The 19437-nt window shown below is 31.3% G+C and overlaps 1 protein-coding gene across 3 annotated transcripts in view; it reads right to left on the reverse strand.

The window, feature by feature from the left end:
• LOC126887420 (aquaporin-like) overlaps positions 1–19437 on the reverse strand; it is a 77171-nt gene that overhangs the window by 31197 nt on the left and 26537 nt on the right. For 2 of the 3 annotated variants that reach the window (XM_050654934.1, XM_050654933.1), the window contains exon 2: positions 11921–12115. In XM_050654934.1, coding sequence (XP_050510891.1) covers positions 11921–12029 — 109 coding nt within the window. In that variant the 5' untranslated portion in view covers positions 12030–12115. Of the gene's footprint in view, positions 1–3426; positions 3619–11920; positions 12116–19437 lie in introns of those variants that run through there. The other variant, XM_050654935.1, reaches the window with a different exon arrangement.

Genomic DNA, 19437 nt, shown 5'->3' on the forward strand with positions numbered 1-19437 from the left:
GAATTTGACGAATATGAACCTATTTTTAATTAGCTATAGCTCTGCTTCTACTAGGTATACAGACGTGATATATACACCATTTTTTTTAATTTTTACAGGCTATATTTTTGCTAAGAATGTTTTTTCGACAAAATACTGCTACTATTTGAGTTATTTGCGAAAAACTGTCTAAAAGCGTGTTGAAAAAATGAACATATTCACTGGCATATAACTCGAAAAGTATTGACTTAGTGAAAAAACTCTATAGAACAAAAGTTACTTAAAATTAGTCAGTTTATCCATTTCCGGACTTACTTTGGACGAATATCTTTTTACCCCCATGAGGGGGTGAAAGCCACCCCCGGGGCAAAAGCACATATCGGCACAATATCTCTTTTTTCTTTGACTTGTTAGCTATTTGTATGCCAAATTTCATGTCAATCCAAGCGGTTCTTTAAAATTTAGAGGTTTTGCAATATTTTACCGTTAAAGAACGTACTCAATATGGCGAAACACTGAAAGAAAGGATTGCGATTGACATTAGTAATTTGGCGAAAGGAAGAAATGAAAAATCAATGGAATAGCGCTATTATTTTTGTCCTATCTATAAAATAGGGAACAAAAGAGAGTGCGAAAACTATAGGGGTACAGCACCATTAGAAGTGGTCTATAAAATATTTGCAAAAATTATTAGCAAGAGAATAATGAGATACGATTCGGCATTATATTCGTTATTTATCGATTCTAAATAGACATATGACTCCATAAATGTGGCCATGAGAACATTACAAATACCAGAAAAGTTTATAAGGTTGTAGTGAGAATGACGCTAAGGAACATCTTAAACAGCTTAACAATGGAACCCATCTTTTGAAGACAGTTTACAGAGAATAGAGGTTTAAAACAAGAGGATCCGTTATCAACGAATTTATTCAACCTAGAATTAGAAAAACTCGTTGGTAAATCAAATATGAGCACAAACAGGACTATTTTCAATAGCAAGCAACAGTGCATAACGTACGGAATGGGACGTTTCGATGCCGCCGGTTCATCGCCGGCCGTTTCGATGCCGCCGGTTCATCGCCAGTCCATTTCATCGCCGTCATATCTCGCATTTCCTACAATTCCTAATTAGTACTAAAAATAACTAATAATTGTAACTGTCGAAAATTCGGAAATATATCAGATAGCGATTAATTGACTGGCGATGGATCGGCCGGCATCGGCATCGAACTGGCGGCATCGAAACGGCGGCGATGAAACGTCCTAGACCCATAACGTACGCGGATGATGTGGTGATACTGGCGAGAACAAAAAAATATCTAGAAAAATTTTCCAGAAATTTGAAGAAGAAGCGAAAAAAAACGGACTAATAATAAACCAAACAAAAACTCAATACATGGAAATGAGAGGAGACCTATAACAAATAATAGCAAATATATCACAATGAAAGGAGCAGAGGATGTTGATAGTTTTGGAAAGGTGTTAAAATTTGAAAAGGAGTCTTTTTCTTAAAGCTCCCTCTCCTATCGGAGGTTGGATATCATAATGGCTATGGTCACATTGTTTGCTGCTGCTCTGAACAGTTGTAATGGACTACAATTAAACCATTCTTTAAGGTTCCTCAGCCAGGAGATGCGTCTTCTTCCTATGCTTCTTCTTCCTTGGATCCTTCCTTGCATAATAATTCTCAGCACCTCGTATTTTTCTCCTCTGGTAATGTGACCCAAATATTCCAGTTTTCTAGTTTTTATACCCTTCATAATTTTTAACTTCTTATTTAAACGTTGTAGCACTTCAACATTATTCGTAATCCTTTGAACCCACTGTATTTTCAATATTCTTCTGTAACACCACATTTCAAATGCTTCTATTCTTCTTATGTGTTGTCTCTTCAACGTCCAAGCTTCCATTCCGTATAGCAATATAGAAAATATGTAGCATCTTAGAGCCCTCAATCTGAGAGGTAACTGAAGGTCTTTGTTTGTAAGCAGTGTCTTCATTTTTATAAATGCTTGCCTTGCAGTTTCAATTCGGACTTATCGGAATTTCTTTGCTTTGGTCATTTTTGTCATCGACCCAGGTTCCCAGATATTTGTATGTCTCTACTTTTTCTATTTGGGTTTGCTCTATCATTAACCTTTCATTTCCATGTTCTGTTTTTGAGACGATCATAAATTTAGTTTTTTCTTGTTTATTTTTAGTCCGTATCGAATGCAATAATCGTTAATTCTATTTAGCAATTCTTGTAGCGATTCCAGGGTGTCTGCCATTATAACGGTGTCATCAGCGAATCTTATGGTATTTACTATTCTTCCGTTTATAGAGATTCCATCACTTAGCTATCGCTTTCCATCGCTATCGCTTCCTGAAATATGGCTTCACTGTATAGGTTAAACAGTAGTGGCGACAGAACACAACCCTGTCTTACCCCTCTCTTTATATCATTATTCTCGGATTTTTGTGTTCTATCTTTATATTGGCTTTTTGATTCCAATGCAGATTTATGATAATTCGTAAATCTCGTCTGTCTATATATCTGTTTTTCAATAATTCTATTAGTTTTTCATGTCGGACCCTGTCGAACGCTTTTTCGAAGTCGATGAAACAGGAACAAATATCCAGGTTCATATCTGAAAAGGAGTAAGTAACCATAAGGAACACGGAAAGAGAAGGAAACGAGGTAGATATAAGATGAATGAAGGAGACAGGATTACGAATCAGCAAGAAGCAAAGAAAATAGAGGTATGGAAGCGAAAGGAGTTCAGAAAAAAAATATATTTTTAGTCCGACTTTTCCATGGACGTGTGAAAGATTAGATTTGTTCCGTCTTTATCCTAAATGTAACAACATAATATCTGAGTCCAGTATTAATTGTCTGTCAAAAATATCTTGATGGCCGCTTAATGATAAGCGAGTGGTATTTATTAATTATTGTCAGTCCATATTGTGTTAAGAATAGCATTGTGCATTTGTCTGATCAAAGAATCGATTGAAACTGTCTAAATCACTATGTCTATGCCATTAAAAAAAAGAAAACACAAAAATATAAAGGTCAATTCCTATAACAAATTTGCTGCTGCAAATAGAGATTACTTTGTACATCCAAAGCATATAAAAAAATTGGACCTGTACAAGCTTATTATTTTTTAACAACTCCATAAATTTAGTTATTCCATAAGTCACCACACTCTAAAAACACAACTTAACTAGTAAGGACATATTATTAGGAAAATGTTAAATAAAATTAGCAATTCTTAATAAAAGGTAAAAAACACAAAAATATCTTTAAAAAACCGTGAAAAAATAGGGGAAGTTTTTATGCACTCATGTTGACACTATAGCGTTAATAAGTTTTTCATTTTTCTTATAATTTTACAAAAAAAATAAAAAAGCAAAAAAATTTAAATAAATTTCAAAAATTTAATTTTTTTCTTAATAACTTACTAATCCTCATCTTTTCGCTGCTTTTAAATCTTGCGAATCACAATACCAACAGAGAATTTAGGTTTGGGCCAATATCGATAGATTCAATATACCAATGAATCAAATTAACAACTAATCGCAGGTAAAAACTCGCTCTCTAAAAACTTTGAGTAACACTGCACAAGTTCAAAATCAAACAGTTGTTTTCATTCAAAAAATAATATAGCATACGATTATCCCCACATAAAATGTTTTGTTTATTTTTAGAAAATTAATATCAGGTCATTTATTTTTGTGAATTACTCCTGTTTTTTTGTTTTTGAGAATTTTATTTAACACATGGTGTTTTGTGTTCGCTGCATCCAAATTTATTTTGTTTTTTAAAAATGTTACAAGTGGCAGATCAGACAAACCAGGTGAAATGATTCAGATATATATTTGAGTACCTAGACCAATAAACATTTCATATCCAAGTGAATCAAAATATTTGGATTTATTTAAAGATGGTTGCAGTGGTTACCTCAATTTATTTTATGGAATAAAATTATTTCTGTCCTTTTTTTAGATATTTTTACATATAAATGAGCGCTTTCCAATTCCTTTTTAACCCTTAAACGCCCAACCTTTTTTAGGTTCCATGTACGCCCAAAGGCGAGTAAAAAATGTCCACCTCGAAAATAGCTAATATATTTATTGAGAGTTGTTGAAAATGGATTAAACTTAAAAATCTTATGCTTAATAAACACAGCATCTTGTAAAATATTAATATGAACAATTTACAAACCTTACAACAAAATTACAATGTACATCAAAATTAACATACTAGTAAAAGCCAGTAATTCAGATTTGTCGATTTTCTCCATATTCTTTCTTTCAGCCTCCTCATTGGCGGATAATTATGTAGATTATGTAATTATACATCGATAATGATATGGATTATCTTCCTACCAACGAGAAATTATATAGAAACCTTTAGTAACAAGTTTTGCCAAGGGTGTACTTTTTATGCCCATCCATATTTAACTCAAGATGTTGCTCTTATTTTCAAAAATATTGGTAGAACCAAATTAACATTCGATAATGGGCTGTCTTTTTAAAAATAAATAATTAAAAAAAAATTAAACACGTAATAAATATGTTACAAGGGAATACGCTTTAAGTGGACATTTTTTACCCACCCTTGGGCGTTTAAGAGTTAATAACTCATACCTAGGCTACGTACTGATAAGCTGAAACGTATTGAAATAATAAAGTACCAATATGCTCAACTATAATGAATGGAAAGATCTAACTAGGAAGGAAAATAATGTCGTGGCTAAGAAATATCCGACAATGAACAGGGCTAAATTTTGAATCGCTAATATGAACAGTTGAAGACAGACAAAAGTTTGCAATTGTAGTAGCCAACCTTCACTGAGGGGAGGGCACTTTAAGAAGAAGAATAGCTTTTTAAACAAAAATTTAAATGTACAGTGTGATTCAAGTAAGTCTAGCATAATCTAAAAGCTTTATTTTTAATGGAACACCCTGTATATTATATTGGTTTATAAGCTGCTTAACAACCTGATCTCAATGTAAACACATCAACTGTTAAATTTAAATTAGCGATTTTTAAAATAATATAACTTTAAACGTACAGGGTGATTCACGATAGTCTAGCATAGTCCACCACCTATATTTAAGTTAAAAAGAAGTAGACTTAGCCTTAGACGTGTCTATTATGAAAAGATAATACAAGGTGAAATTTTAAAATAACTTTTAAAATTTTAAAATAAAATTTTGAAATTAATAATATATCACACTTTAAAAATTGATCTATCTGATTAGTCTTCTTCGATCCATCTTTGGACATAGGTCTCCCTAATCCTTTTTCATTCTTCTCTATCTGTCGTTACAGTCACCCACCTGTCCACGTGCTCCTCAATACCATCTATAGCCCACGTGCTTCTCGATACAGGCCCGGCCCTAGGTATTTTGCCGCCCTGGGCAAGTTCGGCGACCGCCGCCCCCTACGTCACCTCGCTGGTAGACCCCATGACTCACCAACTTCCTTCATCTATCGCCAAGATTGTATTTTTATTTATGTATGATTTGTGCTAAATTATTTAATACGCCATTTTACACTTTATTTGAACACGCTTAAAAACATATAGGTATTTGCAATATTTTCATGAAATTTTACTACATGACTATAGATTAACATGCTTTAATATCCAAAAACTCACTATCCATATCAATAATTACACAGTTACTTTGATAAGTAAGTAACATTCTTCTTGCCTTGGCACGGAAAAAGTCTTTTAATAATTCTCCAAGATCCAGGGACTCAGCTATTTTGTGTTCAATAGAGATTGTCGCTAGAGCACTGTCACTGGTAGAAAAAAACCAAATAACTCCGGATTAATAAGTATTGACTTAGTAAAAAAGTTGTATAGAACAAAAGTTGCTTGGAATTAATTAGTTTATCCACTTCCGGACTTATTTTAAAGGTTTCTTTTTTCACCCCCCAAAAGGGGTGAAAATCACCCCCAGGGTAAAAGCAGACATCGGCACAATATCACTTGTTTTGATTGACGTGTTAGATACGTGTATGCCAAATTTCATGTCAATCCAAGTGGTTTTTTAAAATGTAGAACAAAAACCGTGAGTAAACGTACTATAAACCGTTCTTTTTGCAATAATTTATTAATAACAAAGTAGGAATGTCATTTAAGCTATCACGACTAGCGGCAATCGATTTAGCGCATTTAGCGTATAAAAATACTATGAAGAAGACTACAAACTTGCTGTAGATAGCGCATTTCGAGCTTTTCGGCGAAGTTTTTTGGCGAATAAACTATTGTTTTGTTATTAACAAAATAAGAACACATTTTGAGTAATCGCGACTAGTCGCATTCGATTCAGCGACCAAAAATACACCAGAGAAGACCTTAACACTATCAGTTTATTTACAGGCCTTCTAATAATTCCTGAAAAACACCTAATTTTACCATAATTTGTTAATAACAATTAAACGCACCACATTTGGGCTTCCAGACTGCTTCCATTGGATTCAGCGACTCAAAAAACCTATAATACCACCATTAAATCGCGGCGACCTAAAAGTGTCCAAGGGACCCTCTATGTTGCGACTAGACTAATAGGTACATCTATTGTATTGCGAGATAAGCCGATTTAAGAGGGTAGACTAGGTACCCAAAATACTACTGTCAAGTAAAAATGGAGGACGTCAGAGAAGAGGTCGACCCAGAAGAAGGTGGAAAGTGGATGTAGAACTGTAGAAGATGATCTAAATAGACTTAACGTGACAAATTGGATGAAAGCAATGGACAAGAACGGATGGAGGAGAACGGTCAATCAAGCCATGGTTACACTGACTGGTTACTGGTTATATACACTGACCACATGATACCAAAATACACATTTAATAGGAACTTCGGAATAGAAATCAATGACCGAAGGGAATGGAACAGCATCAGTAGCAAAATCAGATGAACGATCTGGTATACAGACGGATCAAAAACCGATGAAGGCACTGGAGCCGGTATTTTTAGTGAAACAGAGAATGTAGGACTCAGTTTCTCACTAGGAACATACACAACTGTGTTACGCAATTCTGCAGTGTGTCGCAATGAACAACTTGAGGGCCCTTGAAAATAGACGGATCAATATACTCACAGACAGCCAAGCATCACTGAAGGCACTAATGAGCCCGAAAGTGACGTCAAGGCTGGTATGGGAATGCCGGCAAGAACTGGAAGAACTGGCCGAAAGAAATAGTGTAACTCTATTCTGGGTGCCAGGACACACCGGGATAGACGGTAATGAGAAAGCAGATGGGCTGGCAAGGAACGGTTCATCAACTTTATATTTTGGCCCAGAACCTGCTCTAGGAGTACCTAAAACAATAATTAGGGGACAAGTCAGGGAATGGGTCAAAAACAAACACAAAGAATACTGGGGGAACGTACCTGGTCAGCGACACGGGAGGCCCTTAATAAGGGAATCCTCAAAACGGAGAGCTGAGGAACTAATAAAATTACATAGGAGTCAGCTCCGCATAATTACAGGTCTTCTCACGGGTCACTGTGCCCTGAAAGGACACCTGAATAGAATTGGGCTGTACGAAGGGAACCTTAACTGCAGACTGTGCAATAGGGGAACTGAAACAGCATATCATGTACTGTACGAGTGTGAGGCTTTGGATCACAAAAGGCAGGCTATTTATGGACAACCAAAATTAAGTCCAGCAGAATATGCCACCCAACCCATGCTAGGGATGTACAATTTGGTACGTGGAACCAAGCTTGTGGATTGGGTGACATAAAAGGTAGGATGGTTGGCACAATAAGCCCATGAGGCTGCAGTGCCATCGGAGACATATGCCAGACGACCTCCAAAAAAAAAGCCATGGTCCTGCTAATCTCGACGCGCCAATTATTATTATTATGACTATTTAACTACTTACTGGCAAACTAAAGTACTTTTACCCTATGACGGACGGCCGATATGCAATTAATGCCTGGTTGTACCAACAGATCTTAAGCTTCAGCTTAGCTAAGCTCTACTTATAGATAGGGCCTCCTTGAGTATCACTTACGTTGCACCATAATTTTAGATTCTTACTTTATTATCAATTATATCTATTATTATATTATGGTATTCTTATTGTAATATATTATAATTATATTATATTCATTCTTATGATATTCTCGACTTAAGCTTAAGATCTGTTGATGCAACCGGGCATTAGAGATGATCAGTGGGTCTCAAGCATATAATATTTAATTCCGATCGCTTGAAAAGTAAAAATATTTAATTTTCTGTATTTTATGTTCAGTAAGAATATTGGATTTTACTCTATCAAAGGCAAATAAAATGAATATAATATGTACATACAGGGCGTGTTAAAAGAAGTGGGACGGAACATTTCGAATACTTGAAATTATTTTTCGACATCAAATGTTCATTAAGATCTCTATTTTGCGTAGAATGAAAATTATACGAACGGTTTTGCATGCAGTATGCAGTAAAATTGGAAAATACTTGACAAGTTGCTGGTATGTCCAAATTTGAATAAAATACATCCAGGACTTTACTTTCTACAGACACTGTATTAAATATAACCTTGAAACAAACTGGCACTAAATCACTTCCGAGTTTTCAATAAAACAAAAGTTTTAAACAAGTGTAGTGAATGCAAAAACGGTTCGCATGTTTTAAATAAGATTTTTGCTGATTATGTATTTTGCTAAAACATTGAAGAACACAATTCACAACCATCATTTAATTTTTAACGATAAACAAAAGTGTAATATGATGACAAGTTTGAATTTGATCGACTTTGTCGATAACAGTGTCGTTAATAGATATTTTTAAAAACCATAAATCCTTTTCCAATGATTGGGTGGATTTAAGAAATACATATTTACTAAACCAATTTTTTTACGTGTATAAAGTAGATTATAATAATTATGACACATGGTACTCCTTATATTTTTTAAAAAATATGGTTTGGTAAAGGCATAACTTTGATTATTGGCTAAACCTACATTATACGATATGTCACAAGAAATTAAAAAAAATTAACATGTAAATTCACTGACTAAATAAGATACAGTGCGCTGGAATAAGTGTTACCCCCCTTAATAACCTATTAATTTTTAGCACATAAGCAAAACACTCGGACAGGTCGATTTTTAAAATAATCAAAGTATATTATAACATCAATGTTTCGAACTTTACGTGATCCCTCTTCAGGTGACAGACAAAATTTTGATTTTTTTAAATGGGAAAATACATCATTTGATAGCTCATTTAAAAGTGTTTGAAATACTGATTACAAAAATGTATAATACTTTAATCCTTTTTAAGAGCGTAGGCGGAAAATTTCGATCGAATTGTTTTTAAACGCATTCATTTTTTTTCGAATCCTAAGAAAACTGATAAGTATTTTTGAAAAATTTCGCAGAATAAAAGATTACATTATTACCGAGGGCTGAAAGTCCCTTAGAATAAACAAAAATTTCTTTTGAATGATATATTTGAAATAAAAAATCTGACTAAATTTTCTTTTATTTTTCACCCCTGTGAGTTATTAAAATAATCATTATAGAAGTTCTCAGGGACTTTTGACCCTCGATAGTATTGTAATTTTTCATTCTGCGTTTAAATTTTTCAAAAATACTTTTTAGTTTTCTCAGGATTCGAAGAAAATGAATACATTTCACAATATTTCGACCGAAATTTTGCGCCTATGGTCTCAAATAGAATTAAAGTATTATACATTTTTGTAATCAGTATTTCAAAAGCTTTTAAATGATGTGTCACATGATGTCCTTTCCCATTTAAAAAAATCAAAGTTATCACTGTCACCTGAAGAGGGACCGTGTAAAGTTCGAAACATTGATGCTATAATATACTATGATTATTTTAAAAATCGACCTGTCCGAGCGTTTTGCTTATGTGCTAAAAATTAATAAAATATTAAGGGGGGTAACACTTATTCCAGAGCACTGTATATTCAGTACTATTGCAATAAAATATTAAAACAAATAAGCGAAAACTTGTTGACTAGTGCTGATTGACACAACAGACCAGTAAAATGTTATTCATACAGATATTGTAAAATATATCGCCGCTTATCTGAACCGCTAGTAATAAAGTTATCAGCATTTAATTGCAAAGCGGTCTTCTTAGGTGGAAAATACTTTATTTAACTATTTACTCGGAAAAATCTCTTCTTGTTTATTATTATATAAAATCTAACCAATGTTTAGTTTAAAATTTTGGCGGAGCTATTTGGACACGATCCTTAAATCGGTACAACATTATCTTATCGAAAATAGATTTTATAGTTTATTAACAAAACTTTGTTTTTCTTCTTTGATCCGAATCGACTCCAACCGTAGCAATCCAATGATGACACCCAAAAACCTTTCTATTAATAATTTTGGCGGCGAGCCTTCACACTGACCTGCATTTTATTACTAAATATATCTGAATGTATGTTCGCAAAACAAGCAATCAAATAAACAACTTAACCAAATCATGTTTATATAATAAAAAAACATGCATTATGGTGGTAAATGATCAATATTAACAGCATTACTTTTGTCTGCAAGAGATAAATTTTTTGAAAACATTTATTTTATTTTAGTCGAAAATGTCAAAAAGTTATTAATAATTTATTTATATGTTACAGTTCAAGTTGATTCTCAGTTAGAGTTGACTATTCCTAGCTCGAGTCAACTCCAACTAAAACGAGCAGTAAAAGTTGATTTGAAAAATTTAATTCAACTTTTACTAGCTTGAGTTGACTATTCCTGGACCGATTCAGTAAATGTTTATTATACGAGTATAATCTCACGTGCTTTTTTGATGACTCTGCGTCTCTTTGTTTTGACCGTTTCAACTTCTTATCACTTATCATGATTTGAACATACAGGCCAGGAAATGAAGCTGAAAAAATGGCAAAACCTGGTAATTTTTTCGTCCAGCATCGTACAAAAAATTTGGGATTAGGCTCATTATAAAGCAACATTTTAAACTTTAATATGGTCAACATTTGGTTTTTATTAGTTAAATAATGATTGTTTTATGCTTTAGGATATAATATCATAATATTTCAACTCCTAAAACCACCCTTGTTGGAGCTATATATAAAAAATTATTTACCCTAAAAGAATGATTTCGGCTTGCATCGATTTGCATAAAATCGGCGATTTGGGATTAGGATCATCTCACCCTGTACTTCATATTCTATATCATGCTCAAGGACATTGATTATTTTTAGGGGTGTAAACTACCCCTTATTGTCAATACCTCTTATTGTACGCGTACCACCGGTTGGGAACCCCGGATCTAAAGCAAGGCTATTTGAAGACAAATAACAAATGACGCTAGGACCGGAAACACCAGAAATCAGAAATTACCACAAATGAAGAAGTTAATATAAGTAGATACATTAGGAAGTTCGAAAAACACTTTAAAAGCTGCGGGTAATAAATAAACTATAAATATAAAATAATATATATAATAAATATAAATATAAATAAACTATAAATATATAAATATAAATATATAATAATAAAATATAAAGACCGAATAAACGGAAGAATGGAGAACGAGTAAACTAATTTTAGGTACTATTCAAAAAAGGGGATAAAACATCCATAGAGATATCAATTTGTTAATATTAACCTAAATCCATAAGAGTAAAAGAATTCAATATAACAATTCATCTCAGAAAACTACATCAGTAGTAATTAGTAAATAAACAATCAGATGTAAACTAGAAATTTATTGCATCAGTATTAAATAACATACTGAGACCTTGACGGAAATCAAGCAGAATTGCTTATAAAGAGAAAGAAGAAGAAGCAGAAGAAGAAGAAGAAGAAGAAGAAGAAGAAGAACAAGAAGCAAGAGAGCAAGCTACACGCAAACGGCAGACATACAAAGCGTTCCAGTAAATATAAAACCAATCATGTTAGTGAAAATAAAATTTGCTTACCGATTTCAGTCATTTCGGATTTGTCTTCTTCGGCCACCCATTGTGGTTCTGGTGTAGGTGTTTCGATTACAGCTACACCATTATTTTGAGAAAACTGTCGATCTACCATTCCCAAAATTTGAGCAACAGTTAGATGCGCTTGCAAAGCTACGTCCTTTTTTAATTTGTTGGTCGTGATTAAATGTTATTCGTCAACTAGAACAATGAAAAAATATTTTGGATCTATCATAGTTTAACTATGCAGTTAAGACACGAACGATGAATTAGAAGAGGACGAGGGGAAATATAAAATTGCATTTCACTACCTGTCTATTCATCTCTAGATCTTGGTTCCCTGTACTCAGATACGAGTAATTGTTTTCCAGTACTCAAAATTTGGGTACGATTGATTTGGTTAGGTACTTTTGATACTTCGTTAACCTTGATAAAATGAAGCGTCGATCTTTTTGAAACAAGATGGATGACAAATAAAGAGATGCCAGATAGAAGGACTAGGAGGGTCTTATGTTTGGAACTATTAATATTTAATAGTTTATTACTGGACTTAGGCAAATATGCAAATAAAAACGTATGAAATATGCACATAAATATGCAGTATTTTACACAAAAACATGCATGTTTATCTAGAAAATATGCATAAAATAATAAAAAATGTATATAAACAACTCAGAAAGTAGTATCCGTTTTCTATACAAAAAATATTGACAGTATCTTCATATTTTAGAGTAATTAACATTTATTTATCTATTTTACAAACTATGTTTATATAATGAAAGATTTATTAAATTCTGTTCAAAAAATTAACATACTATTTAAAATTTTTTAAGAAACACTTATGGCTTCTGAGTGCATATATTTGTAAATGGAAAAACTTCCTACATCAACTGATTAAATTGGAGCATTTTTTAAATTTACGATAATATTTGTTTTTAAGTTAAATGGTTCGTAACATGTCCCAACTAGTACTTGAACTACTTCAGAAAAAATCTGGTCTTTTTTATTTGCATAACAATTAAAATATTTAAATTAAACAAATCAATAGAAGTCGGTGTACGAGTCGGAGTGAAAATATCAAGATAATATGACTGAAAGAACGAAGGTCCCCCAAATATTTAGAGTTGACTCTTGGTTTTTTCTGTTTATATTTTAAGAAAAATACAACGAGCATAAATTAAAAACATTTAGTTCAGTACACAATATATTTTATGTTTTTGTTTTTAGTCAAATAAAGGCAAACTAACGCTGTTGTATACTTTGTTTGTTGTATTACGAGAAAAAATGTTCAGTACACTATTGAAGGATTTGAATTTTTAAGATCCTATTTTTTTATAAAAAAAAAAAATAAAATAAAAAATGTTGGGTAGTAAAATTTATTAATATCCCTAGATAGCTCTTTGGTAAAAGTAATAGCTGTTTTGTAAGGTTCTATCCAATTTGAAATCCTGTTTATTTTCGGCAGTGTCAAAACACAATTCACAATTAAAAAAATATGTGTTACCAGTTTCAATTTTAGAACAACAATGATTTCTAAAATTGACCATCCCAATAAAAGTATTTCCTATAATAGAGGTACCTATAAACTATAATATACAGAGGTATAAACTGGCAGATCGTGTAATCCTTATATATTCAAGGAAAAAAGTTTAGAACCTATCTAGAGATATTGAAACAAAATTAAATCAACAACTAAAATTTCAGGTTATATGCACTTTATGCACATTTTTATAAAAATATGCAAAATTTGATATTTTTACATTTTTTATGCATAATATGCAAAATATGCAATTTGCATATTTGCCTAAGTCTATTTATTACATAAGTAATTAACTTACTTTCTTTATACTGTGATATAAAGGATATTTTTAATGTTGGATAATTTCTTTTTTGTATATAGCAATAGCAGCAAATATTTTAGTTGTTATTTATAAAATGCTATTTATAATAATTATTATTTAATTATTAAAGGAACCAATTTAAAGTAATATGGTTCTACTTAGTCTAAATTAGGTTTGTGTATATGCGGCAATATTTTATTGTACCTATAATATAACTCTTTACTTTCGATACTAAAATAGTTGTTATAAACATTCATATAGACAAATAACCATGCATAAGTTACAACTTAACGTTTGTATTGCACTCTATCACATGACGTGGATCTAAATAGTAATAACTAAATCAATAAAACTACTGGATAACCATGTATCGCCTAATTAATTATTTATTGACAACTTTAACTAAAACTACAAAAAATATAACTTATTCTCTTCAGCGTAATAAAGTTAAAACTCATTTGATATCTGCATTTTTATTTTATTGTATCCGTAATGTTCGATTTAATTTTATTTTATGTTTTTATTAAGGGAATATATTTATTTTTAGTAAAATTGGGAATTTTATATAATTAAATATTATATAATTAAATACAGAAAAAATTTCTAACTTTACTTCTGTTTCGGCTAATACCAAGAACAATTTTTTGTAACCACACTGTCCAAACTTCATGTGTTTGGTATTTGGGTGGAGTTGGACAAATTTTTAGCTTATAGACCAGGTGCATCTGTAAAAATATTAGTACATTTGGATGTTGAGAGATGACTCATATTTTTTTGCAGAAATTGCTTAAAAATAACTGATATAATAATATTTAATTTATCCTCCCACTCAAAAAAATCCGGAACATTGTTTAAATAATCAAAATGTCAAAAAATAAAGGAAAATTTGATTTTTTCTTGGTTTTTTGATTATAACTTTAAAAGTATTCATTTCCGAGAAAAGTTGTACCGTCTCAAAAGTTGCGTAATTAAATTGCCTCCAATATACGATTAGTAAAAAATTTTAAAAATTGTCGCCCTTGTTGCAAAATAGCAATAATTGCGAAAAATACATAAAAAACAAGTATTCGCATTTTACGTTTTTTCACCATTTATGCTGCAGTTAGGACCTTTATATTTCACCCAGAAAAACTTTATAATACGATAACAATACTGTAAATTTCATTAAGATTGGTTTATTAGTTTTGCAAAATAAATTTTGCAATCCAGCTTTTGCAGAAAAATTCATTTTTTCAATCAAAATATTACAGGACTGAAAATAAAGCAGGCAAGCTTTTTTACATATAGACGAATACTGTACCTTTCATTTACAATTTGCAAAATTAAAATCGGTTAACTGTCACGGCGCCAGGAATTTTTTTAAATAAACATTAATTTTTGGTGCTACGCGCAGGACAACGGATACGTTTGCTCTGATTGGGCATTTCAATGACCTTTGATAATCATTGATAACTTTTAATTTTTAGTACATTTCGATATAAATAAATAAATTTGTTTATTGCAAAATAAAAACACATACTCTGTGCATATAACATTTTAAAAAAATTAATTTTTTTCGAAAGCTGAATTGCAAAATCGATTGAACCTATGTTAATGAAATTTAAAGTATTGTTTTATTATATCATAAAGTTGTTCTGGGTAAAATATGAAGGTCCTAAGTGTAGCAAAAATGGTTCAAAAACGTAAAATGCGAATACTTTATGTTTTTTTTTATGGTTTTTCGCAATTATTGCTATTTTGCAACAAGGGTGACAGTGTTTAAAAAACCAATCATATATTGTAGAACATAACTAAGCAACTTTTATGTCCGTGCAACTTTTTCGGAAGTGAATACATTTAAAGTTATAATCAAAAAAAGAAGAAAAAAATCGAATTTTTCCTTCATTTTTTGACATTTTGATTATTTAAACAATGTTCCGGACCTTTTTTGAGTGGGAGGATAACTCAATTATTATTATATGAGTTAATTACAAGCAATTTCTGCAAAAAAATATGAGTCACCTCTCAACGTGTATCTCAAAACAAATGCGCCCTGGACTATTAGCGAAGTATGATGTTGCAGCATTTGTCTCTCAAAAGCTAGCAAAAATCATGGATTTTATGCAGGAAAAATTTATAACAGAAATGGTAATTTTTATTTTAACCGACAGTTTTAACATATAAAAAGCAGACAAAAATTTGTCCGGCAAAATTTTGGGTCGTTTGACGTGATGTAAATACCAAAGATGTCTTAAAGAAAATTTACTACTTAAAGATTTTAAAATAAATGGGTGACCTTGTCGAACAATAATTTATAGATGGCTTATCCGCAGACGGACGGACCAAAGTTAGGGGTTAAGTTAGGGTTAATTATAAAGCAAATAAATGACACAAGAGCACAATTCGTTAAACCCTCTGTATATGAATCATTATGAATAGGGTGTTACATCTTTCGGTATGCGGTATGCTTGACCTTATCAGAGATCCGGGTAGAATACGAATTCATTAGCAGAAAAGTAAACGAATGTGTCTTGAAACTTCACGCTTTAAGTAAATAGCTACAAGAGTGTCATCTACTCTGATATCCATGAATGAATACACGACTCCATATAGTCGGTTTCTATCTTTTGTGCTGTAGTAAATGTTTCGTGTATATAGGTGTTCCTCAAAAAGCCAAAACGCAATTCGTTAAACCCTCTCTATATGTCTATTTCGCGATTTTCATATGCAGAATTAAATTTTTGAAAGATAGTTTAGTCCACCAAGTCACCTAGAGGTCCATATGAAGAAAGGGTTAATTATTTTGATACCCTACAAATCTGGAACAAGTGAATATCCTCCTTTTTAAATGATTTTCCATAAAGCATGGCTTAATCGTAGATAATTCTAATTGTTTTACATTTCTATAGTTTATATTATATTTACCCCAGGCTGTGGGTGAAAAAACGTGATATAATTCAGGAATTTTTGAAACCTGTCAGGTGTTGTAAAGGACGATGCCAGGAATAACTTCTATCAAAATGTGACCAAAAATATTTTGAGCTTTTTTTTTAATTGCGATTTTCATTTGTTAAATTTGCAATTTTTAAAGATTTTTAATTTTGCAGCTTAGGATATTCATTTTAGAGAAAAACTTTTTGATAGAAAGTTGTAGTAAATTAAAAAACCTACAATTTAAGCTATGGTAAGCTTAATTTTGTTTATTGGTTATTGCAAAACAGCATGCGAAAAGTCCAAAATGGCCGTTTTTTACAATTGCGTTATTTATTGTACAAATAATTTTTTTAAATTTTTTAAAGCTTTAATATGAAGATCTTTCAATTCCAAACATAAAAAAAATTGCAATGCCGGATTAATGAATTTGTTGCTTAGATATTATAAATTGTTTATCCCAAGAGGTCAAATATCGAGGACTATAACTTTTTGAAGAAAAATCGTAGAGAGTTGTTGTAACATCCAATCTCCTTCTAAAGAGTTATATTTTCATATTCTGATGTAAATAAATGCGTAAAATATTTTTAAACCTTTAATTTTTGGGTTTGAAAATAAGGGGGCAAATTTCGTTATAAACATTTAGAGCTGAAGCGGCCCAGTACATCCTATGAGTTTTTAACTTACAGATTATTGTTGCTGAAGAGGAAACGAAGATTTATAAAAAAATAAAAAATTTCTACGACCAGCTAAAGTCGAGCTAAATGTTGGGTTTGAAAATAAGGGGGCAAATTTCGTTATAAACATTTAGAGCTGAAGCGGCCCTGTACATCCTATGAGTTTCTAACTTACAGATTATTGTTGCTAAAGACGAAACGAAGATTTAAAAAAAAATTACAACCAACTGAAGCCGAGATAATTGTTTATTTTTTCTTAAATCGTAGTGCCTTTATTTATAACAATTAAGAAATTATTTTACAGTCATTGACTAAAGAAAGACTTATATTATCTTAAAATAAAAATTATTATAAACTATAGTTACATTTAATTACTAAAAATTATTTTTAAAATCGGTGCTTTTGCGAGCGGCCGAATTTTGCAAATTGCCCGGCTCGCTACAAATCCGCTCGCTCGGAAAATTTTTACGTAACTTGTATTAAATTTTGACCGAAAACAATTTAATAATATTACCATTATAATATAAAGTGTATTTACCACTGTATTTGTTTTTCTTGATAAACTTTTATATGTGAAATCTCATTTCTGAAGAAATAATATTACAAAAATGATACATACAACTATATTTTTAATTTTTGCATTGTTATATAAATATAATAATAATAATGTTACTTCTTATTATACGATATAAAACTTTTTCTTCTTGTAGTGACAATGGGTTTTGGATGTTGGCGACCATCATGGCAATTTGGCAAACCCCATTTGGAAACTGAGAACCAGGAAGGCGAAGGATTACCTTGCTAGAAAATTTACGTAGGTCGTTCAACACAACAACTATAAATCTTTTTAGAGCAGCAGTACCGATTTAGTGTGCAAGTACAGATTGCCATGATGGTCACCAACATCCAAAACGGATACTCACTACAAGAAGAAAAATTTTATATTGTATAATAAGAAGTAACATTATTATTATTATATTTATATAACAATGAAAAAAATAAAATTTGGTAAATAGACTGTATATTATAATGGTAATATTATTAAATTATTTTCGGTCAAAATTTAATACAAGTTACGTAAAAATTTTCCGAGCGCGCGGATTTGAAGCGAGCCGGGCGATTTGCAAAATTCGGACGCTCGCAAAAGCACCGATTTTAAAAATAATTTTTAATAATTAAATGTAACTATATTTTATAATTATTTTTAATTTAAGATAATATAAGTCTTTCTTTAGTCAATGACTAAAATAATTTCTTAATTGTTGAAAATAAAGGCACTACGATTTAAGAAAAAAGAAACAATTATCTCGGCTTCAGTTGGTTGTAGAAAATTTTTATTTTTTTATAAATCTTCGTTTCGTCTTTAGCAACAATAATCTGTAAGTTAGAAACTCGTAGGATGTACAGAGCCGCTTCAGCTCTAAATGTATATAACGAAAATTGCCCCCTTATTTTCAAGCCCAACATTTAGCTCGGCTTCAGTTGGTCGTAGAAATGTTTTATTTTTTTTATAAATCTTCGTTTCGTTTTTAGCAACAATAATCTGTAAGTTAAAAACTCATAGGATGTACAGGGCCGCTTCAGCTCTAAATGTTTTTAACGAAATTTGCCCCCTTATTTTCAAACCCAAAAATTAGAAGTTTAAAAATGTTTTACGCATTTATTTACATCAAAATATGAAAATATAACTCTTTAGAAGGACATTGGATGTTTCACCAACTCTCTACGATTTTTTTTTCAAAAAGTTATAGCCTTCGACATTTGACCTCTTGGGATAAACAATTTATAATATCTAAGCAACAAATTCGTTAATCCGGCCTTATAATTTTTTTTATGTTTGGAATTGAAAGATCTTCATTTTAAAGCTTTAAAAAATAAAAAAAATTATTTGTACAATAAATAACGCAATTGTAAAAAACGGCCATTTTGGACTTTTCGCAGGCTGTGTTGCAATAACCAATAAACGAAATTAAACTTACCATAGCTCAAATTGTAGGTTTTTTAATTTACTACAACTTTCTATTAAAAAGTTTTTCCCTACAATCAATATCCTAAGCTGCAAAATTAAAAATCTTTAAAAATTGCAAATTTAACA

This window comes from Diabrotica virgifera, chromosome 6, assembly GCF_917563875.1.
Source record: "Diabrotica virgifera virgifera chromosome 6, PGI_DIABVI_V3a".
Classification (NCBI taxonomy): Eukaryota; Metazoa; Arthropoda; class Insecta; order Coleoptera; family Chrysomelidae; genus Diabrotica; species Diabrotica virgifera.